The sequence below is a fragment of the Telopea speciosissima genome, chromosome 8, assembly GCF_018873765.1.
Source record: "Telopea speciosissima isolate NSW1024214 ecotype Mountain lineage chromosome 8, Tspe_v1, whole genome shotgun sequence".
Lineage (NCBI taxonomy): Eukaryota > Viridiplantae > Streptophyta > Magnoliopsida > Proteales > Proteaceae > Telopea > Telopea speciosissima.
Window position 1 is genome coordinate 60570401 of NC_057923.1, and position 26634 is coordinate 60597034.

The 26634-nt window shown below is 38.4% G+C and overlaps 3 protein-coding genes and 1 long non-coding RNA gene across 6 annotated transcripts; 2 read left to right on the forward strand and 2 right to left on the reverse strand.

Annotated features, from left to right (window-relative positions):
- Positions 1–4373: 4373 nt before the first annotated feature.
- Positions 4374–4692, forward strand: LOC122672653. The gene is made up of 2 exons (XR_006334451.1): positions 4374–4447; positions 4593–4692. It is a non-coding gene; the product is annotated as an uncharacterized LOC122672653 (long non-coding RNA).
- Positions 4693–7820: 3128 nt separating this feature from the next.
- Positions 7821–9521, forward strand: LOC122672532 (putative pectate lyase 2). The gene is made up of 3 exons (XM_043869995.1): positions 7821–8147; positions 8242–9035; positions 9108–9521. Exons 1-3 carry the CDS (start codon positions 7821–7823, stop codon positions 9475–9477), a joined length of 1491 nt encoding a protein of 496 aa, XP_043725930.1. The 3' UTR covers positions 9478–9521.
- Positions 9522–9968: 447 nt separating this feature from the next.
- LOC122670995 (stem-specific protein TSJT1-like) lies at positions 9969–26206 on the reverse strand. Of its 3 annotated transcripts, none has more exons than XM_043868068.1 (6): positions 26201–26206; positions 10965–11179; positions 10624–10864; positions 10411–10531; positions 10195–10304; positions 9969–10098 (listed from the first exon to the last, which is right to left on the reverse strand). In XM_043868068.1, the coding sequence occupies exons 2-6, from the start codon at positions 11165–11167 to the stop codon at positions 10063–10065; spliced, it is 711 nt and encodes a 236-aa protein (XP_043724003.1). In that variant the 5' UTR covers positions 11168–11179; positions 26201–26206; the 3' UTR covers positions 9969–10062. The 3 variants fall into 3 exon arrangements, with proteins under 3 accessions (XP_043724003.1, XP_043724004.1, XP_043724002.1); XM_043868069.1 differs by lacking the exon at positions 26201–26206 and adding an exon at positions 21936–21940; XM_043868067.1 differs by lacking the exon at positions 26201–26206 and having other exon boundaries at positions 9970–10098; positions 10965–11221.
- Positions 20049–25468, reverse strand: LOC122670997 (signal peptidase complex subunit 3B-like). Its single transcript, XM_043868071.1, has 6 exons — positions 25258–25468; positions 25064–25111; positions 22462–22524; positions 21257–21310; positions 20495–20581; positions 20049–20393 (listed from the first exon to the last, which is right to left on the reverse strand). The coding sequence occupies exons 1-6, from the start codon at positions 25381–25383 to the stop codon at positions 20268–20270; spliced, it is 504 nt and encodes a 167-aa protein (XP_043724006.1). The 5' UTR covers positions 25384–25468; the 3' UTR covers positions 20049–20267.
- Positions 26207–26634: the final 428 nt, after the last annotated feature.

The following is a 26634-nucleotide window of genomic DNA, read 5'->3' on the forward strand; positions in this document are numbered from 1 at the left end:
AAACAACGGGTCATGGATCTCAAACAGTATTGCCTCTTTACTGCCCTCCCTAAATTGGTTTGGAGGATAATTGGATCAGGCAATAACACCAATTGTTGGTTTGACCCATGGATTCTTTCTATTCCTGGGAAGTCCTTACCCCCTTTCCTTAATCATAACCAAAATTTCACCTTGGTTAAAGCTCTAACTAATAACAACTCCTCGAATTTAGAGTTGATTTCTCGTTTGTTTCCTCCAGATATTATTGATAGAATTTCAGGAATCCATAATTCATATTGATGAGCATCGGAGATGCAATCTCTCTAAATTTGGAATTTTCCCCACTCAACAAGCTGCAAAGTTAATTTCCAATTCTCACTCTAAATGGTGGCGATTTTTTTGAAAATCTAACATTGTTCCATAGTTTAAAATGTTCTTTTGGCGTGTTTTACATGCAGGACTGCCCATCAAAGCAGCTCTATCAAAATGGGTGTTCTTTTGATGAGTCCATGTGGCATCTCTTTCTATCTTGTGATTGAACTAAGTGTATTTGGGCATCTGGTCCCCTTAGATTGATAACAGAGCTTCTCTCCAGCCCATCTTTGGCACAAATATGTAGTACCCATTTCCTCTCCACAACTTTGGATAAACAATCTTCTATTTGGTTCTTTTTAGTTTTTATAATTACATGTTATATATTTCAGATGTAAGGAACAAAGTAATCCATGGGTCAGCCACAGCTGATCCAAAGTATGTGATGCAATCTGTACATAAATGGCTCTATGACTTGAACTTTCACCCCCTACCCCATCTCCTATCTCAAATAGTTCTTTGATGATTTCTAGTTATTCTACTATGACTCATCTCTTTAACTATGATACATAATGCCCAGTTTTAATTTGCACAGGCATTTTCGAACCTCAACTAAAATTAACAAGGTGGGCTTTTTGCATTTTGAAAGTTGGGTAGGATAGTCTGACTTCTGTTGGTTAGCTTTCCACCTTGGACATTTTGGAGGCAGAGCTCAATGGAATCGTACATGGATGGAAACATGCCATCAACTCAAATATCAGAATCAAAGAAGTCTGGAGTAGCAACAAGGCCTTAAACAATCTCCTTAATCCTTCTAAAAATACTAGGTTTCCTTGGAACTTGCTTCCCCTTTGCTTAGAATTAGCCGATCTTACTACTAACTTTTCCATAACTTTATTTATATGTTTAGTTGATGACAAACTCCTTTCTATGTTACAATCTCTAGCTTATAAGGTGGTTACCGAAAAGCTGTAATTTATCCTAAGGACAAACATGCAAATTTTCCTATCTTTTAAGTAATATATTTCTTTTTCATAAAAAAAAAAATCTCAACACTCGTTGGTTTGCTTTCGGATAGGTAACTATGTATCATTATTTATGTTTTTGTTTATGCTCTATTTAAAAATATCATTAATGAAAATTGTTTTTGTTAAAAAAAAAAATGAAAAACTTGGGTAAATAATAGAAATAATCGAGTATGGAATGGAAACCGTTTGGTAACTACTTAAGTGTAAATAATTTTTGGGCAAGAGATCGTTGCTTGATCATGTAACCCCTACATCAGCAAGGGGACCAATGAGAGTGCATGTAGGAGCATCAACATGGATGGGCTTTTTCATACGCTCATGTGTCTGGGTGTAGGAGCCACGCGACTAGGCAACGTCCTTTACCATTAATTTTTATAACATTTTTGAAGGAATGGACTCAAACTATGGAAAGTTAGCATTAAAGTTAGTCTTTAACGAAGACATGTGCCCAAAACCCATATATAGTTTAAGTAGTGGGTGAAATGATTCCCTTTTTACCGGATTTTTCTCCTCTTAGGTTCCTCCATCTGTAAGTTCTTGTAAATATCCCCTTAGAATGTCGACAGCTGTCTTGTTCTAATCCTACGGACAAAATTGATTTCGAAACTTAACCATGGTTCAAACCCAAGCCTCTTCTCTCTCCTCTCACACTCCTCTCTTCTCCCCTCTCTTTCTCTCTTTCTCTCTCTCTCTCTGTCGGAGCAGAAGAAAGGTAATAACAGTCGCCTCTTTGCTTATTTTCCGCTTCGCCGTTGCCGGCACCATTTTGGGAAACTTCCATGGATTTAGAATTGGCGACAACAACCGATGCAAAAGTACGAGAATCCCAACCGTGCCTGTCCACCTCCCCCTGTTCTTCGTTCTGGCTGTGATTTAGGGGAACTGATTTCACCACTGTCACTCTCTTTCGCTTCATGGGTTTCAGATCATCAATTCCTAACACTAATTGAATTAACGAACAAAGTGAAATCAATCCAATAAAACATTAACAGAAAGAAACCCAAAAAACTAAATAGGAGAAACCGTATAAAGAGGAATGGTTGTTGACGGCCTTTTCTTTCTTTTTCTTATCTTGAATCGCTTTCACTTCTTTGCACCTGATGGCATGATGAGGTATAATGGGTTAGTGTATGTGAAGATGATGGTGATGAGTTCCTCTCCTTAACACTCTGTAAAAGGGCCCTGCAAACTATCTCGTTCTCTGGTATTTCTTTATTGGGTATCGACAGATTACAGATCTAGAAAAGCAATATGTTGGAAACAATCTTCCAAAACATACATATCAATATATATATGTGTAACAAAGGAGTTAGATTACTTATCTTAATGTAGACAAACCGAGATCAATGACGACAATCTCAAGCACCACATAACGCGTCATAAGCCTGAAACACATGAAGAAAATAAAAGAAATGGTGCGGCTGAGTCGTGACAAAAGTCACTCTCCTTAAGATTGTAGACGCCCCCTATGATGTAGCTGGGTCTTGCGAATCAGCCTCCAAGATAAAACAGCGCTCTGGTTAAAGCTATCTAGTAATGATGCACTTCAAATACTAGGCTACTAAGGGCACGGAGAGTTGCACTCAATTGGATATAAACAACAGAGAAACAAAGCCGTGAGGAAAATAAAAGAAGTTTTCTCAAAAATTATTAGAGAATTGGGCAATACTCTTCTCTTTATATGAGAAAAGAAAAGGCACCCCCAAAGGGTATCTCCAAAGGATATGCCCATAAAACATGCCTTTTCCCATAAGACTTGTTTGTTGATCATTCAAACAAGTCTTTCAATAGGTACACCCATTGGTCATTTAGGTGTCTATTAGGAAGCGACAAAACCCTCTAATAAACCTTTTAATAAAGAATAAAAATATTTTGAATCAAATATTTTAAATGAATTTAAAATTCCAACAATCCCCCACAAATTCAAAATATCCAAAACAATCGATAAATCCAATTGAGTGAATTAGATATAGTAGGACGCATCGTTGCAGGTGTCTTTCGGACTTGAACCTACACTAGGTCTGATAGACTACGCTACAAAGTACAGGTGAAGTCACATACAAACTCCATCATTTAGAAGTTAAAACAATCTTTAGGCATGATCCATACACAAATCCATGATTCCTGGTTATTTGGCCAGTGGACTTGGATGCAGTATGCCAAAGATTGGAATGATGGGTGACTGAAGAGAGAATCAAAATTGTACGATCTTAAACTAAATGTTGATTGATTTTCTTTTTTATAAGGCTCACGAATCATGAGAAAACATGTTCTTGGTGGTTAGATTGGAATGATGGGTGGCTGAAAAGTTTCTTTTTAAGTTTTCTCTGTTTCTGTGCTTTTTCAGAATTTTAACAAATTTGATGGGGATTTTAGGCATTTCAACTTTATTCATCTAATTCTAACTTTTCTTTTGGTTTGTTTTCGTCCTTATTCATGAGTTTTCTTTTCCCCCCGACTTTTCATTGTTTAATCTTCTGTTATTTCTGGAAGTTTCTTCTGGTCATACTTGAATGCATTGCTGTTGTTCATGTAATTTTATTTCACATGTGTATCATATGAATTCCTCTGGTGAATAATATTTTTCAATTTTGCAATGGAGATTGGGATTCCTAGCATACATGTGTGCAAGGTTTAATGGGATCTAGAAGTTCGGAGCCAGGACCACAAATCTTGAGACTTTTGATAGTGGAGGCTCCAAAGCAAGGGAAAATGTCAAAAGAAGATCTCTCTAATGTCCAATTCCAACATTGCTAGAGCTTGCTTGAGTCATTTATTCTCTAGCTTGCTATACTGTTATTTTTTATTCAGAAACTGAGAGGAGAAAATTGATTAATAAATTGAAGATTATCCATAATACAAAGGGCTTGCAATGAGATATTGTAACAAATGTAAAGATATGTGTTCAATCAGTACCCATGAATGCCCATTTATCCATGTTCCTTCCAAAAACTTCATTAGATGTCTTCCTCAATCTTCTTGGTTATATATCCTAATCATTTTTTGGGGCCAGGATCCAGGAAATCAGATTTCAAGATGATTCAATCATGGTTTTCACAGTCACAACAGTGAAAACTTATACAGAAATGAATCGTGGAGACTTCCTTACTTTGGTTGCTTCTTCAGAGGTTAGTCCAGATATCCTTATTGGTTTCAAGAATGTTATTTTGGTTTCATTTAGTATAATATTTCTATAAACAATCAAATCAATCATCCTACAAACCATTGTTGCTTCTTATTCCCTCCCCCCCCCCCCCCTCCCAAATGATGTAGGCTAGCAGCGAACACCCATTGGCAAGAGCATTGGTGAATTATGCCCACCATTTCCATTTCCTCAATGAGCCATCTGCTGCTAAGGATTTCCATAATGAACGCAGAGACTAATATCTCTGGATGGCTTTTGATCTCTTGGACTTGTCTACTTTGTTAGGGAGAGGTATTCAGTGCTTTATACAAGGGAAAAAGTTTTAGTAAACTTGACTTTATATTTCATCTATGTATATTCATATGCTCGTATAGATATCATGGAGAAAAGAATTTTGCTTTGTGGATATTGTTTAATGAATAGGTTGGTGACCAGAAACTATGATGCCGTTCGTAGCTAAGTTGGGTCAATGCCCTAGAGTTTTTGTCTTTGCTGTGATCTCCTTCTTCTACCTCTTATTACTAATTTTTTTGTTTCTACTAGGATCCATATAGCTGAACCCATTTAGTTGGGATAAGACTGAGTTGTTGTTGTTGTTGTTGGCAACCAGAAACTACTGATTGAAAATGGGGTTACCATACCAGATGAAGCTGAAATTTTTTTGGTGGAATTGGAGGAAAGTTGGAAAAACAGGGAAACTTGTGGCATATAATGATACTCTCATTGGCTTATTGGGACTAAGATAGCCTCTAAAAAGATGGAAGCACAGTTGCAATGGTGGGTGATGGTACAAACGTTGGGATGGGTTGGGCATTAGGATTCTGTCCTTTCATGTAATCAGCAAGAGTTTTCACTGAGATTTGATCTACCATCTATGAGGGATCCACTGAGATGAGATCTATTATCTATGAGGGAAGAACAGTTATCCCCGCATGACCACTTAGCAGTTTCAGTGGACATGAGTGCATGACTTGAAAACTCTTTGGTTAAAAACCTGAATGATGGGAATGATCAAATATTTTCTGGAATTGAAGTTTTCATGGCTGCTATTGTGGAGGAATCATAACTGTATATATATTTCTTCCATCGGTACCATAAAAGCCTTGACTCCCTACAAGTCTCCTGGAGAGGGGAAAACCAAGAAGATGGGACCAAGAAATGAGCAATTTTGCCAGCCAAAGGCAAATGGAGGGTGATCACAAATGACTCATTTCCATGGGCAAGACTCTTACTGGCAAGATGCTTTCCCAACACATGTAGTTTAAACTAAAAATGCCCCAACAATGCCAATTCCACTTGGAAAGCAATTTATGAATCTCCAACAGCATCACAAGCTAAGCATTTGGAAGTACCTATAGATAAGCTTACCTTGAAGGCCCCAATTGCTGCACTTTTGCAATGCAGAACATTCCTCCATCAACCACTTCTTACTATACTGTCACTGGCCTGCCACTTGGTGTTGAGCAGTGAGGCACCCTCCAAAGCCTTGGGTCGTCTGGCCGCCTTGACACTTATGGTTTGGGAACACAAACACCAACCCAAGGTTACAAGTTAAAAAAAAAATGGTAAAAAGAAAAAAAGATCATGAATGTATGGAGTATGAGCTTTTATGATGATTGTTGCAAAGGGGCATTGGATATCAATGTATTGTGATGGTTCAATTCACTTGACACAAAGGAAGATGAAAGGGGTATAGGCTGGTTGTCAGAGGATTGTGTAGTGAAGGGAGAAGGCAGGTTTGTGACATTGGGTGTATTCTAAGTTGATTTTACATTCCGGCGATAAAAACAACTATTTTTATCATCCGAGAATGCGAAATTGTCTTAAAATGCATTCCAAGAATACATACCAAATACTGCCTTAATGTTCAAATGCTATTGTGTAGGACAGAAGAATTTTTTGTTTTCAACAATTGAACATAGAAAAAGTCATTCATGAGTCATGACCATTACAAATAGGGGTATTGGGATAATAGGAGAGCTCAGGACTTGTTTTAAATTTTTTTTCTAATAAATGAAAAATAACAAACAGTTCTTTTGCACATGTTCTTTTTAAGTCTAAAAACCAAACTCTTCTTCGATGTAATCCAAACCCCACCTTCTTTTTCAAATTAATCTAAACTCTATCTTTGTCTTCCCCTGCATAATTTACTGCAAAACAAAAAAGGGCGCAGCCTTCCGCCATTGCAGGATCTAGACAGGGTTATAATTTACGCAACTTTACTTGTACAAGAGGTTACAAAAAAAACGAAGTGGTAATATGGCCAAGTATTTTTGGAGCCACCGAATCAGGAGGTTAACAACTTTACTTGTACATTTTGTTCGATGCCATGTGTCCTTCGACTACCTCTTCTCTTTCTCTCTCTTTTTTTTTTTTTTCATTTGTTTATTTTCTTGTTTTTTTCTATATACAACCTGTGGGTGGCACATCCTCCTCCTTCTTCGCAGGTGTTCTTCATCCCAACCCACCCCCGCAAGAGAGAGTCAATATCTTAGTCCACCTCAAAATCATCGATGCTTAAAGAGAGAGAGAGAGAGGGGTAATGGTGAAATGGTGTTCTTTCGTCGCCTTCTTTCTGAGGAGGAGGAAGATGGTGGGACCCATAGGTTGATTAAAGAAGATGAAGTGGATGTGGGACCTACATATTGAATAAATTTATCGAAATAAATAAATAAATAAATAAATAGGGAATCAGTTTCTTGAAGCACATATCGCATCCAATAGGCATCGTGATCTTTTACAGTGCGCTGCCCGTAGCGGCAGCACACAAGTAAGACGAGGTGCAATGATCACCTTACCCTTGGCCGCCGTGCCCTATTTGTGGACCGTTCAGGCAGCTATGGGCAATGCGCCATAGAAGATCTGGATACATCTAATAAACTTAAAACAAGCGTAGTTAACTAGGATCCAGATCTTCTAAGGCACAGCTGTCCGTCCTGCCTGTGCTGTGCAGACATAGGGCCATGCGTAAAACCCGCCTTACCCCCCACTCGGGCAGGGGTAAAGCGATCTTTGCGTGTGGCCCTGTGTCTGCGCAGCACAGGTAAGACGGACAGCTGCGCCGCTTATTGGGATCCCTAAATAAACTGGAAAAAAAAAAAATTTACTTGGTCATATTCATATATATTTTTTTTTGGTTAGAAACAAGTTCGTTTCACTCATGTGTCCTAATCAATAGGCACATATCTATGATGACTAAATTGCGAATGACCTTGTAGTAGCATATATCCGAATTGCCAGCAAAATCTGTTTCGACGAGACCTATCATGGACTTATTATATATGGAACTGTGTATTTTTATTTAGGAGCTCATGAGTGAGCTGCTATAACCTACTCTATAGAGACTAAAGAGTGAGATGGAGAGGTATTATGTCTTCATTGTTATTGTTATATTTAATCTCTATATGGTTGCTTCTGTAGTAGCCAGAGGAGGAGGAGGAGGAGGTTGTGGTTTGATTAATGTAGATGAATTGAAGAACAATGTAGTAAAAAATCTATATGGCATCGAAGTGGGTTTGAAGTTATTGACGAAAGAAGAACAAGTATTAGTAGAAAAGAGCAAGAAATTTAATCTCGTTACTAGCATTTTGCGGAACTTTCTGGGGAACAATTTTAAACAAGCTGAGAAGGATTTTAGCCGGCTGATTCATCATCGTTCATCAGTCACAAACTTCACTGGCTCTGTAAGTTCATTTTATTCTTTGATTGATAGTTTTTTTTTGTTATTTTGTTCTCATTAGTAACACTGGTTTCATCCATTTTAATTATGGGTTGCAGACTAATAACTTGGAAGCGGTTGTTAGTTTTTCCAAGCAAGCAATAATCCAAGCTAAAAAATCTCATATCTTGATTCATCGAATCATCCAATGCATGAACAACTCAATTGCAACTCCAAAGCAAGCATTTGAACCATCAAGACACAATGAAACAGATTGTGTTGTGGATGGTACTAAATGTCAATACTCACAATATGTGCGAGGCAAAAAACTCCAAATCTGTGCATATGGCTTCGCGAGATGTGTTACCGGCGGTGCATTCGGCCCTTATTACACTGTCTACAACTCAGATGATGACCCAAAAAATCCAGCGCCTGGTACTCTCCGTTTTGCTGTAAATTTTGCAGGTGGACATGAAGGTGGAGCTTGGATTATATTCAAGAAAAGCATGGTTATTAGACTTAAAGACAAGTTATGGATTAAGTCAAATACAACCATTGATGGAAGAGGAGTAGTTGTTTCCATTATAGGACAAGTACTAGCCCTTCAACATGTAGAGAATGTGATTTTGCATAACTTTATTGTAAGCTTTACTGGGGATAGTGATACCATTCATGTGTATGAAGGATCTCATAATGTTTGGATTGATCATTTAACTTCAAGCGAAGCACAATTAGGATTGATTAGAGTCTTGCAAGGCTCAACTGATGTTACAATCTCTAATTGTTTTCTTTCAAATTACGATTTCAATCTACTTTTAGGGGCATCTGACAAAGATACTATTGATCACACATTAAGGGTTACAGTGCATCGGAATTGGTTCGAGTCCTCTACGCAAAGAATGCCACATTGCAGGTACAGTTCATCTGCATCTTCCATTTCCACCATTATTGTGTTTCTCCTTTCTGATCTAATTGTTGAAAACAGGTGGGGTTATTGCCATGTATCAAACAACTATTACAAAAACTGGAATTATTATGCAACTGGAGCAAGGGTTTCTGCCAGGGTTTACTCAGAGCTAAATGTGTTCAATCCAGGGTCGAAGAAAGAGGTGACTCCATGGTTCCAGAACTTCAATTCCGATCTCTCACCAACCATCGTCTCATCCAAAGACCTTTTGCTAAAGGGAGCTACGTTTCATCAATTCTTGCATCATCAGACATTTAGCAGTCCTCGGGATCTATTTCCTAACTACGTGGTTCCAACTCGACCTACGGATCCGCTAGAAGACCTGGTGATGAACTATTCGGGGGCTTTATTTGGATCTAAACTTAAAGATTGCTTGGCAACTCCATGAACTACTTAGTTTGCGCAGTTTTTATTAACTTAACACTTAGTTTGTAGATTTAATTAATTTGAAACTTAGTTCACAAATTAGACTTTCTTATTTAAGTACGCTGTTATCTCGTCTTTGTTGTTTGTAGAGAAGATTATCCCAATCTCTTGGCTTAGTAATGGGTAATGTGAAGCTAAAGCTTCTTTAATTAATTGTTAAAGAGTATTCTCAAATACTTGTTGGGTATTCGAACCTTAAAATAACTGAGATTAGCAACTAAGACGGGGCACTTTGTAGGTTCCATCAGGAGCAGGTAAGGACCTTCTTTATTACAAACGCTACTTAAAAAAGCTAATGCAGAGCATGAAATTTACATGAATAAAAGCAACAAGCAAGAACCCTAAGATAAGAACACAGATCAAGTGATCAACACACATTATATACCCATTTCATTGCAGAGAAAAAGAGTTGTCACTCCTCCATATTTACAATCCTAAACAGCAACCAGAGCCCTCTCAGCAGTTTGCAATCACAACCTTGCGAGAAAGTCACTTTCCAATGGATAAAGAAGCAGGTTGTGAGGAGCAATTGAGAAGAGAAGACTCTCTACTTCATGGCTGCAATAACTGTTGGGCCTTCCACCTGAGTTATACACGATGATACACAAAGCAGGGGATGAAAACAGGGCCAAAAAAATAAAAAATCATCCTAAATCTACCAAGTTAAATGTTACAGTACCATGTATTTGGCTCCCCATATCTCCTCGTCGGCGGCGGGAACGGCAGTGATTTTGTTCTTAGGATGCTCGTAGCTTCTCAGCCCACCGGCTGCGGTGGAGAAGAAACACCCTGTAATTGAAACGACAAGAATAAGATAAGAGATTAAGGAGAGGTAAGGGCTATAACTCTAAAACGAAACTATGATGAAAGAAGGATTGGGCGAGATTTTAAATACCCTGAGGGAAAGATGCAAGAGACTTGCCGCAAGCACCTTTGAGCAAGTTGGCATCGTCGGCAAAGGCAACGTACCCATCGGCGGTGATTCCCCAATACAGAGGAACCTTCCCGTATTGATCCTGTTTATTCACAAAAAAGCCTCGAATTATTATCCTTCATCATTAAAGAGAGAGAAGAGAAGAGAAGAGAGGAAAGGTGTTAATCCACTTACAGAAGCGACGAACAAGGTGGAGGTTGAATTGTCGAAGAGAATGAAGGCGAAGTTGCCCTCAAGGTGACCCACGACATGGTTGGGAGGGTAAGGGGCCCGATCGCGCAAAGCCTTGTAAGCCTCGATCACCAACATCACTTCGTTGGCTGATTTGGCCAGACCATATTGTTGCCTCAAGCTCCCCAGATTGTCCAGAGCTCCCTCGAACAGACAAAAAATGTCTTCCTTCACCGCAAACGATCTGCACCCATCACCCAGAAATTGAAAGATTAGAAATCTGGGTTTCCTGCTATATGCTACTGTTCTTAATTTCTTATCCGTTTACCCTTTCAGTGATTTACCTGGGTTGCAGAACCGACTCGCAGTGGTGTGTGTAGGCCAAATTGGCATGGTCTCCGACCTGTACCGATACGGCACAGGCGTTACTCTCAGTAAACCGGTTCAGTAATGCCGTCGACGTTATCTTCGGCGAGGGTGTCCGGCAGCCGGCTGCCACCAGCTCGTCCGGTGGTGTCATAATTGAGTTGCTGAAGATACCCAACATGTTTGATATTTTCTACTATAGGATATATCCTTCCCAGTTCCCACCCACCTTCCTCACTTCTCCAACTCTCTCTCTCTCTCTCTCTCTCTTTCTAGCAGTGTCAAGTGCTCGGACATAGGGATTGGACCTAAGGAGGTGAACCTTTCAACTTATAGGAAGAAAGAAAGGGGTATTATCGTCATTTCAAAAGAGTTAAAAGTACGCTAGATGGTGAAATCCCGAAATGTGGCTGAGAATGGAACCCACCAAAAGGCGATGATTTTCGTGTGGTGCATGGCGACATTGGTGGGCCCACCACCCCAATGGGCTTCGCCGCTCGACTTTCGAGGCCATCAAGGCCGTGTGTTGTCCGATCTTCTTCTCAGACTTCAGCCGCGGGGAAGCAATATGTTGAGACATAGTCACATGCAAGATGACACACCTTCATGAAGTTGGAAACGTGGATTCCGGGTGGGGACAGATCATTGATGTGGACTCCACCATTTACCCATAACAGAGCCAGCTGACTTGTTTTCAGTGCTGGACTGTCAGATATGACTGGTCACATTGAATCATTACCCCCCAGTGAAAAGGAAAATTCAGTAACGCATGTAACGTTCAAAGAGCAAAAGATATAATACCATACTTCAACTCCTATTATAATATAGTGATACTAAAGTGTGGTTTTGCCTTTCTAGATTTCTTGATGATAAGGTCAAGATGGTCAGGAACAATTGTATGATAGATGCTAAGTATTAACGGGCACTGATTGGATCTGGCCCATGAGACCATCCCATCCATCGATGCATTCAAATCCAATTGGAAAGACAGAGAAAAAGAAGAGGACAATATCAACGGCAAAGTCACAATCTAGACCCTTCATTTTCCAAAATGATGGCCCACCGTTTGTGCCTAAAAAGTTTGCACTCAGGATAAGATTGAATATCTCTCTTTCTCTCTCTCACTCTCTCTGTCTTACGTGTCTCTGGATGAGATTCTCATTCATTCTAGTTCAGGGGCCATGATCCCAGGAAGAGTAACTTTTTATGGCAAACTTTGGACATATGATAAAGTATCGTATTACTTCCTACTACCGCAAACGTGGGGCAGGAAAGTAGGAAACCTCTTCAACTTTGACCCATCAGGACCAAATGTAGAATCCAAAGTGCACCAGAGGGTGGTACATTTTAAAACCGTAGGCATGTTCACATGGTGGGAGAATTACTTGGAAATAAATGGATACCCATCCCCACCCAGCCGTCAAGAAAAATAAAAATGAAAATGGCAATTTCGTCATTTTCAAAACCATGGATGGAGACCATAGATTCCTGTGTACTGATAATAACTTAAACCCAAGCTTAGGGAGACAAATGGACACTAAGGGTAAGAAATTTTTTTTTGATAAAAATAGGAGTAAAGAATTCAATAAAAGAATCTTCAAAGTTGTACAAGTTGGGCTTTGCCGCTTTGTTCATCATGGTATGACAGAGTGACAGACCAAGTGTTCTGTTCCTTCCTTCCATAACCCAACTCAATTAAAGCTGGACTCTTTTCATTTTTGACACTTCTCTCTCCGCTGCCTCCAAAAAAATTTATTCCCCCTCAAAACCAAAGAAAGAAAGATTGAAAAAGATAATGGATTTGCCAATTCTCATCAAAATTCAATCATAAACTTTCCATGTATTAGTATGTTAAAAAAAAAATAAAATAATATCTGTTTGGTAGTGTGGCCTTTATGCCCAAGCACAAAAGGAAGTGAAATAATTGTCCCACCCATCATGAAAAGTGAAAATCCCTTCCTTGTTGATGATCCCATGTGTGCTATGATTGAGCCTCGTGCTGGTGTAGGAGTCACATTGTCAAGCAGAGAATCCTCTTCCTATTGTTGTTTTCCATTCTTCTTTTAACCATTGGAAAATCTTGGTGTCCAATCATGTAACCTCACCTTTTTTGCACTTGTCTTATTAAACGAAGATGTAGAAAAAGGTTTTTAAAATGTTGAAAGTCATTTAATTATATAGCATTTTATTTAATTTTGATGTGAAATGAAAGGATTATTTCAATATTAAATAACTTATAGGAATAAATCGATAGGTAACAAAAAAAGTAAGGTTGGAATTCTTAGTTCACCTACTTGATGACAACAAGATGCAACACCTTTTAACTATTTTCAAAAAAAATTTAGCAAATATGTTTTGACACATGCAAATGTCACATAGGATTGAAATGGAGTTTTGGCAAGTGACAAAATAAAACACTAAAATAAATTAAGAACCCCAAAAAAATGTGTGGATATACATAGAAAGTTAAGCCATTAAAAGAAATTTTAACTAACCTTGCTCATTCTGAAAACCAAAAACACATTTGCCATTTCATATTTTTAACTATGTTTGAATAATTTGTAATAGCTTTATTTAGCCATCAGATTAATTTTTGTTGGAATTTTTTCAATAATTGTGTGGACAGTTTTGGATCATTTTTTGGTTCAATGTTGGTCTGGTTTTTTGGCTAAGGGACATATATCTTCAAAGAGACATATCCATTTGTATAGGTGCATTCATAGCACTTGGATTGGAATCTTTTAATCTAATCCATTAATCCAAGAGACACACCTACACCATGGGATATCTTCAAGAGACACTTACATATAAGTGCTTGGATTAGAATCCTTTAATCCTAGCCACTTATGTCAAGAGACACATCCATTCCATGAGGTGTCTTGAAAGGATACATCCACTACTATAAATAGAGGTGAAATGGACAACCCAAATCATTCAATTTTTGTGGTACGATTTCAGTCAGTCAGGCATTAACAAATTCTCAATTCTTTGATAGTTTCAAGTGATTACTGCCTTTGCAAATCAGTAATCAGTTCAGCCTTAGATGCAAATACTGTCTTAAGGACATAGCGTTCTCGTTCGACTCAGACTATCTCTTTGTCCTCTCCTTTTTTATATCAATGTTTTCTAACAATTCTGTTTAATTGAAACTTAATATTTGTATTAAAAAAAAAATCCTACTTAGCCCACAAATTTTGAATCTCACTTGATCATTCAAATGACATAGGAAAACGATAATCATGATGATTTTGGTTGATATATTCTTCTCATCCTTGGGTGTGGGTCCACATGTTGGAGGGTCAAGACCAATTAAGGTGGTGAGTCAAGTTTGTTAATGACAAGGAAGGTGTGGGGTTGATTCCACATGGCTAGCAGAAAGCAACGGTGGGTGCCGTAATTTTCCTTCATCAATCTTTTCCAAATTTAAAAAAAAAAAACCAGGATGACACATGATGGGTACCCTGACGGCTTCCCTAGACTCTTTCATGAACAAATGATAACTCTTTGTCTCTCTCAATCAAATAATCAATCAAAGAGTGCCCATGACGGAGACGCCCATGGTATAGGAAGTGGCCCATGGTTAAGGCATATAATTATACTAAAATCAAATAAATAAAAGTATGGCTCACCCCATTTGATTAAAAGTTGAGTTTAATGATCTTAGGAAGAGTTGATGAGACATTGTAGTAGTCTTTGTTGATCTTGGTTCTTGTGAATCTTTGATTCCATGATTAGATTTTTGAAATATTGAATAAAGAATCCTAAATCCAGAACTTTTTATGAGGAAATCCAATCGAAAATGATTTTAGAGATGAAGAAAGAGGAGGGAATGGTAGTTGCCTTAGTTGGTGGCTTTTGTCAATGCTTGGTGAGCCAATCCTATCTAGGAAAATCAATTTAAAAAAACAATTCCTATATATCAACTAGGCCAATAATTTTTATCAAGTGGAGGTATAAAGTTCAAAGTATCTCAAATAGAAATGAGTCCCAAACGTTACGTGTTTGAAAATATAACTTGTGGTTGTGGAAAGTTGAAAGGTCTAATATAGATATCCTACCTTTCCCCCTCAACCAAGAGATTTTAATGGAAAATCTCATATTAAGGCCACAACCATTTTAATTTTTTTGTAATAATTTTGTTTGGTTTGGATGAACTAACAAGGTTCAAGTAAGTGCAATCGACAATGGGATTGGCTTCCATCGATTTTGATTTCGAAACAGATCAGAATCAAATAATAATTGGTAATTATCTTGTATTGGTCCCCCTAAGTGAGTAATTATCACCTCTAATTCGTAGACACCTCCAATTCCTCTAATAGGGGGGAGTGAACTCCACCTTGGGCACCATGTGAGGAATTGGAGGAATTGGAAAAGGCAGCGAATTGGAGGGAATAACGATTCCCCCTAAGCAAAGGTCCTAAGAGTGATGAGTTTAGAATCGATTTTACTTTTTGATATTTTTACACACAGTAATCGAAATGAACCCTAGAGATCCAAAATGAATCGGCTGATTCCAATTGACCAAAATTAAATTCAATTCCAGCCGATTCGGTTTGGCAAACTGAATTCCAATTGAAAATTGACCGAAAGAAGATAAGAGGTCATTACTCAATATTTGTCCCACCTATGCAAGATCCTAGGAGGGGTGAGTTTGGTATCGATCCTAACTTTTAATATTTTTCACCCAAAGTGATCACCCTCAAGACTCAAACCCTGACATTTGTCTTAACAACTCTTAAGATTCGAATCAGCCAAAAGTAGACTGACCCTCGATGGATGATTGATAACTACACCCCCTCCCCCTCTCCTTTCGGTGCTAAGGTGCTGGAGTGGGGCATCTCAACCAGAGAAATCCATACTTGGTGAGAAGGAAAAGAAGTCTTTGGCTGTGTTTGGTATTTATTCTCGTAATAGATTCTAAGTTTGAATCACATTCTGAAACTCAATTCTACTTTATTTTCCCTTGAGAATGTGTTCTAGATGTAGAATCTATTATGAGAGTGCATACTAAACACAACCTTTGTTTTCGATTTTCAGTATTATGTAATCTGTTAAAATTAAAAGAAAGAATTTATAAGGAAGTTTCTAACTAATTTGAGCCAACATGCTTCATTGAAGAGATTAAAGAATATTGCTGACAGAGATATTTGACCAGATGACACATTAAAAAATCAGGATCAATCGAAATGTTTCGATCTTATATTATAGTGTAAGACCAAGACTTGGGGAAAAAAAATCAGGATCAATCGAAATGTGTCGCTCTTATATTATAGTGTAAGACCAAGACTTGGGGAAAAAAATCAGGATCAATCGAAATGTTTCAATCTTATATTATAGTGTAAGACGAAGACTTCATCAGCAACAAGGGGTTAGAGGATAACAAGCCGGATAAAACGAAGGTCCTGCAGATTTTATAAACTGATGCCAATTAATAGACATTGAAAACCCTTTGAGATTGTGTTTATTTGCATTCCGCGGCTTGAAAGGTTGGTTAATCTGCTAAAAAAATTTAGACAAGTAGATGCATACAATCTAGTAAGAACGACGAAATAGGTTTCATTAAGCTGATCCTGATAATTAAGACATAAGCTTAAATCAATTGAGATTCAATCTCTTGTCATACTCTTTGAGACGAAATGATGGATCAAAGATATTCATAGGTGAGATGACCTAAGAGTTTCATTATTTTAATTCTGCATTATTATTCTCACGAGGCTAAAGTTTTCCTTCAATCGTGGAGACACGGAGAAATATCTCTTTTCCATTGATGATGTGATCATATGATTGGATTCTTTTATTACAAGATCAAAAATATCTTTCAACATCTTAATCGAAAGGATTAGATTGTCTTTAGATGCGGAGATTCCTTCTTCACCATGGGTGTTGAGAAACACAGCCCTATTCTTATGATTCTTTTTGGTTATGATATGTTGCTATTTAGGTTTAAACTTCCAAATTTATATTTCAGCACTTAAAATTATTGTTCATTTAATTAATGAAAATTAAGTGAAAAAAATACTGATTATTTTATGTAAAATATTATTATTATTTTTGATAGAATATATAAAATATTATTAACACAAAAAATTTTGGGTTAAAACAAACAAGACCCAATGAGGATAAATAGAGGGTGGAAGATTGTTGCCTTTCTTGCGAGACTGTAGACATGATAGGCATGGGAGTGGGAGATAAAATAATAATGAAAAAGAATGCCAATTCGTCACACCAGACACGCCGCCTCTGCGCCCAGAAGCCCTTGGAATCAAAGCCTATCTTCTTGGGGCTGTTGAGTGTTGACAATCCATACAAAAGAAGCAGCCCACCAATCAGATAAATGCCCAGATAAGATGGAAAATGGGTCTAGGGCCCACAAAGGAGGATGAGTTTCACTTCACTTTACGTCAACCCAACCCACCCAATAATATATAGTCCTAATTGGCCAATTCTAAATGTCTAATTGACCAAAATTTAATCCTAAAATTACTTTGGGGGTGAAAATGACAGACACGATGTGATATGACATTCGAATCAGATTCCTTTACTTTTGCCTCGGGCAGTACTTTCGCGTGCCCCACACACAAGGCTGGCAAAATGTACCGCCTTACCCCTACTCGAGCGCCTTGCCCGAACGAAGGTAAAATGATACTTTCCACCTGCCTTGTGTGTTGGACGCACGGAAGTACCGTGTAGGCGTATGACATCCTCCTATATGGGTTTGGTTCATTGAATGAGCCGGAAATTGTATGTTGTAAGGGAAGGACCCTTAGGAATAAATCATGGCCGACCAATGTCACTGTCTGATCCAACCCACCTACTTCCTACGCTCAAGCCCAACTGGTCAAAAATTTTTCTGGGTTATTTTGATTTTTGAAACTTGGAAGTGGAAGTGAAAGGATTGCTAACAGTGAACAATATATCTATCTATCTATCACACTCATCATATCATATGTGTGGTCCAAACATTATTAACATTAAAATTAGAATTAAGGGGAAGGGAAGCTTTAAACCTTTTGTTTCCTTTAAAACTTAGGCGATGACATTTATTTCACTCAGTGCCATTAAGAGTGCATGTCGAGGTATTAATAGAAACAAAAGGGACAGATGGCATCACCTAATCATACATGAAGCATACACGTACGGATAGGTGATCTAGTATAGATGGCCCCTACTATTGAATTTCCTTCTTAATATGTTAGGGGCTAATGTTTCTTACGCAGCCTTGCTTAGTGGCTTTGTAAAATAGAGCCATCGGAGAGTATAAAAGTGGTCGAAATACACTAGGTGTGTATGAACATAAATAGGGATATATGCTAATATACATAGGAGGCATTTGATTGAATTAGATTTTGAAATTTTACATTTAAATAATACATGAGACCATGACTTGTTCTCTCTGCCCATCAGTCGGAATTGTCATATCATTGATCCACGTGGCAAAATGATGCTGAACCCAAAACAAAGCCTTTCCTTAACACCCATGCAACTGAATTTTTGCCTATACGTCGGGTAACCCATTCTGACTAGTTTGAAAGATCTATTCCCCCATTTCCCTGTTCTCTCTGTCTCTCTTCTTTCCATATCCTTATGGGTGTTTGGAATGAGAGCCAATTTTGTGGTTCAGTGGGATGAATGGACTGCACGTATATAAGATGGTTAAGGGGCATAGAGAAATGTTTACTGAAATGTAGAATCAACTCCACTCTGAAGGTACTGTCCCTGTCTGTGGGATTGCGAGTTTAAGAAGAATCGAGACAGGAAATTCCCACACTCCGTATATCTGCGTAAGGAACAACAACACACAGTACATATGGCCTCTGCCGCCTATCCCAATCCTTAACTAATAAGGTAACCTAATTTGATTAGGGAGGTGTTCTCTCTCTCTCTCTCTCTCTCTCTCTCTCTCTCTCTCTTCTCCTAAAAAATGACATATCTGCCCTCTATTGTGAAAGGAGATAGAGACACAGGGAGGTGCTACTTGCTACTGTATGTTACACAGCCTCGTCTTTGTTTAATGAGCATGGGTTTGATGTTGTTTTGAAGCTATGATAACAAAATTTGGCAGACTTAGCACTTCAGACTGTATCCAAGCTAAGCTGTTCTTTATGTCATCTAACGAGACACCTTCCTTAGCCTAGCCTGGTTTTGATCATCTTGGAGCAGAGCAGCATTACTAATATTGCAATGTCTTGCTCCGAAAGTCGTGGTATGGTGAAAAAGTCCAGATCATCATCATACTATGGGATTGATCTTCTGCATACCGCAGCACAGTCCAACTCCAAATTGAGCAGGATTAGATGAATTTTTATCGTCTGACTCCCTGCCCGGTACCGTTCCTAGTCCTCTAACAAGAGGGGGGTGGACCCCACCCAGGCAGAATGTTCAGTCAAGGGGTGGAATGGTCATTTTGCCCCCCTTGTTAGAGAATAGTACGAATTGTACCGGACAGGGAACCATAGGCGATAAAGGTCCAGATTAGATCAGGCTCAATTTGGACTTGCCCCATTTTTGTTTGAGAAGAATTTGATCCAATACCATTCGAGTGACAAACCTTTGATGCTTGACATTGAACCAGCTTCTTGACTGTAATGACTACATTGCTATTCTTGACAACAATAATAATAGAACTCTGATTATATCACAACAGCCCTTGGCTGGCCAAGGAGGAGACATCATGGACTTCCGAATTGGTGGCTGTTTGCCCATCCAATATTAGGTTTTCTCCTCATTTTCATCCCTTGCAACCTGTTTGCAAAAAATTGAGCCCCATCTGATTGCCACATGGCAGATATTTAATGCCAACTTATGTTTCATAGACATCCTCTCATGGGTGTCCTATGACATGACACTGGAGAAATAAAAGGTTGCTCCAATTTTTCAAGTCAGCTTTTCTAAGGGGTGATGATTTATAAAGCAAGGGGAAAAAAAGAAGGAACACATATCCATATTTGCTTTGCTATGTTAATAATTGAGTATCAGTGCAAATTGTGCAATGCCCTCAACTGACCCTAATGTCACTTAAATCCATAAGTTGCCTCCTTCCCACATACAAAGGACAAGGTCTATAAGAACCAAAATCAGCTAATCCATGTAATTAGTATAGGATTCTACACTCGGTACAGTAGCATTTTCATTTTCTTTACCTTCCCCTGACCTGAAAATTTCCTAATCTACATTTTCCTTTTCCCTTGCTTATAAATATATTTAAAGCTAACCATTCTATATCCTGCATATAAGAAAAAACAAAAAGATGAAGTCCCTGCAAAACCGCATAAATATCCTCATTATCTGTATTCCTCTGGAAGGCAGTATCCAGTCATAACTATTTTGTCAGCAAACATCTTCCCGGTCTTTGGCATGACATGCCAGTGCAGTGTTAAGTTGAATTCTTTCCCCCGGAGGTTGCTTCCCTACATAATTATGAGAGAGAGAGAGAAAGAGAGAGAGAGGAAAATATCAGGTTGTGCTCAGTGAAAAGGAAAATGACCAACTTATGATGATGACATGTAACCTGATCCGCAAAACGATATTTGTTTGTTGTGTGAATCCAGAACTTTGCATGCTCTTTAGATGGTATAATACCATCCCACAGTGAAACCTGTTCAATGAAAATGTCAAGATCCAATTAAAGCATTGCACCGCGTTTTTCTGCACCAGAAAACTTAACGGGAAAGGAGTGACTCTATTCGCATGTTGTTCAGTAAAATATCTACCCTTGTAACACTTTTTACTGCAGTTGATGACTTAAAATGCCTGCAACTTTCCTGTTCTTGAAAAACTCTGTATTTTAAGCTCCTCGTACTAGACTACTTTGTTGACACTGAAGAGGAATCAATCATAAAGTATGCAATCTTCAAAGAATACCAACTAAAGAGTGTATATACATGATGACCCAGCAGCACATGATTAAGGTGGTTATCATGACTTTCCAAATGCCAGATCAATACACCCTAATGGTATGCTATTATGTCCATCAGTATCTTCACTAAATAAGTAATATCAACCACAGACGAAGACGAGATGCCAATCTTGGCTTGTTGGTAAGGTGTCCAGCTGTCAATAGCAGAGACCAGGGGTCTATGGAGTTAGGAGAGATGTCAATAGCACAACATGCACATATTTTAACCTTTATGTCCAGCACAAAGTATGTCAATGAAAGGCTGATTCAAGAAACTTCCATAGTTGTCAAAGAAAGGTCAAAGCAGCTCTGATTTTGCTACAGTACAAACTGCAAACTCTAGATATATATCCAGTAAGATGAAGCAAAACTTACTTGATTCAGGGAATTCTGTGGGGTTTTATACTCAGCAGCTAAAAACACAAAAACCTGCATTTATAGAGACAAGTAACCAATCAGATTGTAGGTTAAATGTTTAATCAACTTCTCACCCCACAGTGTTTGAAATACATGAATCAACATCTGACCAGCAAAACAAAATGTTTTTGGCATCAATTCAATAAAATGTAAAAGAGAAAATAATTAATCACTAAATGAAGTAATTTCAAATATTAAAGGAACACACACAATTTACACCAAAACAATTTACACGGAGTACTTGGGATGACAGAAAATGGAAATTAGCAGAGAACATTTTCACTTGCTACTGTCTGACTTTGTGAATTTTCCAAAGATATGTCAGACAAGGCTTGATCGTAGTAATTGGAGAATGAACAAGGAATTGATGTTAGGCAAGGACTACATGGAGGTTCTCACTCAGGTGAAGAACTACCAACAGATGAGGGGTGGGGGGAAGGGCAGTGACCGGCCAACAGTAGGCAGCATGCTCTCAGAATTCTATAGTCCTAAACTCACGTCTAGGTCCCAAAATCAATCTATAGGGTAAAACTCGTTGAAACGAAGGACTTCCTGACCAACTTAGAAACTAAACAACATCAGAAAAAAGGCTAAACTTCTGGATAACATAACAACCAAAGTACTATTTTTCAGTAACTACAGAATCTAGAAGGACCATGATTAGTCGATCTGTATCTTGTTTGCCTGTTGGTAATAAGGCCTACTGGATTGCATAGGAATGATAATAAGTAGGGGTGGGGGTCTAAAATTTCTTCAGTAAATCCAAAATGTCTAGCATCCATACAGGTTTGCATGTGACTCAAATTTGCATGGAAGTAAGACATACTCCTACCTTGGAAGTTAACTAAGCAAAACCAATTATTTAGTTACTCCATATGTTCAATCGACTATATTCTCTTTGAGAGCTCTTGGAAAAGATTACTACAAGTTTCACATAGTTTCCGATGATTATGATCATTCAGCAGGATAAGTTATAAGGAGGCAAGGAGATCTCCTAGGTATTGCCAATTGAAAAGTGGTTCACAACGCTCTGTAACATAGGCCGAATGTGCAGGCATGTGAGATGGTACAGCATCTTTAAGTATATATGTTATAGCAAAAAAAAATAGAGACAAATCAACAAACAATAAAGTCACATAACTATGCTATTTAGACTGGCTAACCTGTTTTGTGTTCCATGTAAACATCGATTGTAAATTGGCAGATATATTCAATGTCAAGCTGACCTGTATAAAAGAAAATTAAACATGTAACTTTGAATTGGATTTGAAGCCATTGCACCCATAAAAAAATTCAAGGATGAACCAGTTCAAATGATCACGATGAACCCAAAACATGGGAAATAAATAACAAGGATCAATATAGAAAGGAAACCAAACAACAAACAGTATCTTGAGGGACCTTTTTAAAGCCCATAATCATCAGGCAGACTCCATAGTCAGGTACCATTACGTGATTACGATCATGCTCTTTTTGTTTATTAAATCCAGATTTGGTAATTCAAATGTTGGCAAAATAATTCCATAAGTGATCATATGATGTAACCCTAGCTAGCTTCATGTACCTACAATTGAATCCCAATAGGAAACTTAATATACCTTGCCCATGTAAACAACCATTTTGGGAATGAGAGATGGGCAAATCTTATAAAATACAAGAGATTGCCAAAAACTCAAGAGACACACAAGGAACCCAAAACCGTGGAGCTCTCCCTCCCTCTCCTAGAATCGTTTTCTCCCTCTCCCTCTCTTGGTGTTTGATCTTTGAGAAAATCCAAGGCCTTGTGTCAATAGTATAGCTGATCAGAATATAATGCACAGTAAATCACTCAATTATGTCAAATGAATATGGTTGGTATCAATATCAACTATACAGCTAAAGAAGCCCATTAGAAACCCTACATTAAAGATGTGACTGTGAAAAGATAATCATGCAATTGATGGTCCCAAGTCCTCATAAAGGGCAATCAGTATGTCCTTCAGAATTCCTACCTTCAGACACCAAGAAGGTAAGGTGAGAAATCTTTTCAGATGGCCAAAGAAGCAGAGGCTATGCGCTACCAATACAAGTACAATATTGTTTCAGTTATTGCTGTTTCCATGAGGCCACCATTATGTAGAACTTGTTAGTTGTCACCTTGCATTTAAATTAGAAAAATGATTTGTGGGAAAACAAAAGCATTGGTCCATCAATCTCTACATATACAGAATAGGCTTAGATTTTATGAAAGGCTGTTGTTCAGGGAAAAATATAATGTGAGGGCTTTGGGCAGGAGCCAAGGGTGGCGACTTCCGATTATGGGGTGCATGTGTGGAAGTGAACCATTTGATAAGTATGTTTTTAATGCTAAGTGGGTAGTAGGAGGTGCGGAGAGGGTTAGAATAGGGAAAGCTGATTGTACTGGTAGGGGTTGCTTTTGTGTTATGTGTATTATTTTATACCAAGTTCTTGAGGAAAGAGGTCGCCAATGAGTATTTTTAAGGAGGAGGATAAGGTGATATGGAGTGTGGATTTTAATAGAAGAAGGTTAACATACTGTAATAAAGGAGTTTGAATGGATGCCCGGCTTGTTTGAAGAAGCGCAGGTGGTGGGGCTAGGAATGGTGATTGTAAATGGTCTCTAACTAAGTATGGACTTTTTCCTTTAGCTCTAAACATGGACATTTTATTGTGGAAGGTACTGCTGTCTCGGATTTGAAAAATAGTGTGAGGAAAGCCAATTACTCCTTGGGTTGAAGCATTGTGTGGATAGTGGTCCAAGATCTAGTATTGACACGTGTTTCTACAATCTAAGGGAATTAATCTCAGTAGCAGATGCATAATATGCAAATGCAATGTGGAGACTGGTCTACATCTCTTTGTCGAGCACAGTGTTGCCCCTCAGGTATGATTTCATTTTCTCAAAATGTGCAGGTTTTTTGCCAAAACCAAAAGATTTAAACGCTATTTTTCTATCCTTGCTGAATCATCATTTTCTGGAGAAATGTTTGATTTTGTTGAAGATGGCATCCTTTTGCAATTTGTTGGGGTAGGTTTGAATAGGTAAGCTTACTGCATGTACATGATATTTCAGCTGTAGTAAATGAGAGGTTCAGTCTATTCTCTCTGAAAGTCTGAAACTGGGGTGGGGATGGGGAAGAGGTTAATTGTTGGGATTTGCCGGGTTTGTTTTAATGGAGGGAAGGTAAATTGTTGGGATTTGTCGGGTTTGCTTTGTAATGTGGGGGTATCTTTAAGAGGAGGTAGGTTACTAGGTTTTGATGGACCGCAGCTGTGATTGGTTTGGTTGCTTCATTGGCAACCTTACCAATGAATTTTTTTCTTTCTCGCAGCTTCTTATCCGAAACGGAGAAAAGAAGAAAAAAATGTCAATTTTAACTTTCTGATTAAACCAGAGAATTGAACGAGTTATTACTAAAAATAAAAATCACCAAGAACCCACTAGAGTCTAAATTCAACATCTTCAGTCTTCCATGTGAATCAGCTTCCATATTCATATAAAAATCCAGCAAGCCACGAATTTACAGATCCCAATTAGCTAAAAACTATACCGAAGAATTGCCTGATCCTCTGAAAACCTGAAAAATTCTTCAAGGCATTTACCGTTCTAAAGCGTGACCTAGTGCGGATTTAAAGTATTTTAGATATCCCCAGGCAAACCCTAATTCCTTACGCCAAAAAATAATCTGTTGATGAAAAGAAAGAAAGAAGAAAAAGGAATAGGAAAAATGAAACTAGAGGAAGCAAAAGAAAGGGAAGTATTACCTCGTCGTTACCGTTTGGTTGTTTCTGAAACCAGTTTATGTTCAGTACCTGTAAACATCAAGAGGTTTTTAATTAGACCGTTGAATTCAAATCAGATCACAGGAGACAAGATTGAGAGAGAAGGATCGAGATTTGCAGTGGAGAGGAGGGGGGGTGGGGTGGGGGTAGGAGGAGAAGTGTAATTCAGTCTTAACCTGGACATCGGCTGTGGGAGAGGGGAAGTTGAGATTGTCAGAGAGAGAGGCCATTGTGCAAATCACTGCCAGGATCGTCACTGCAAAAGTCAGCAAGGCGTTCGCTCGATAACCGAATGAATGCATTCTGTCTCCTCCTCTCTCGCCTTCTCTCTCGCCGGAAGACAGAAACGTTACAGAAGTCGACCTTTCTTCGGAAGGGAGGAGGAAATTGATAAAATGTTTTAAAGGTTCCCCTTTTTCGTTTTTGTTCCACAGAAGGCCCCTGCGGTTACACAAAAGCACAATTTACCGTCGGGGAACGAGAGGATAAGAATGGGACTGCAAGACCAATCAAGTGAAAGGAAAGAGCATCTTCAGGACAAACCTTGAGGCTTGAGTGGTCTTTGGGATACTCATAGATATGATGTAATGACGTGGCAGGGCCAAAGATTTACACGTTTTTAGCATCATCCTCTGCTGATGTGGGAGAATTTAACCCAATGGGCTTTCGTCAAGTAATACCAATGACAAACAGAGGGGTTGTTAAACTGATGAGTAAGCCGTCCAGCCAGGCGCTGACCACCGTCAAAAGTATATAAGTTGACTACGTTTTGACCGAAATGCAATCTTCTCCAATTCTTTAAAACGTGGCAGTACAACAGTGCTAGGTGGAGATATCAACATCTGATAGTTGCTGCATCCAACCATCCATATCAATCAGCTATAAGAATTGTCTCATTTAATAATGAGACTGGTCGATTGTAGGCAGAGCGGGTTAGATCCGAGAGGGTTTTTCTGGTTCCGATACCAAATAAGCACTCTTTGAAGGAACTATTGGATTTGGAAGGGAGTTATTATAGAATTTTAGGCTTGACCAAATGAGACTCTCAGCCGGATCTGTTGGTATGGAAAAAATTTGGCTTCAACCATGTTCCTATTGCCCCCAATAATAGGCACCAACTTGAAATAATTCCTTTCCCCTTTGGATTCATACTTATCCCTTTGGGTTTTAATATTTTTTTAAATATCTTCCAGGATTCTATGTCCACGCCTATGGCCTATGACTGGGGCAACAAGAACATGGCTACAACCCGGGCAGCAGCCAAGTTTTGTTCTCTTGGTATAGATTTCAAGCATATCCTATTAGGAGATAATGTCGACATTTAATATTTTAAGCACATAAGCATTAATTAAGTGCCAGAATATTAAGAATTAAGTTATAGTACCCCTTGAGAAAAAATATTGAAGGCCTTTATATAAGCATCAACACTAATACACACTTGAGGACCAACACTAGTGATTATTGATCTTTTATTGATCGAAATGATGAAATTTATATACAACCATAATAAAGTCAGCCTTCTCTCAACTTAATGGAGTGGATTACATGAATCC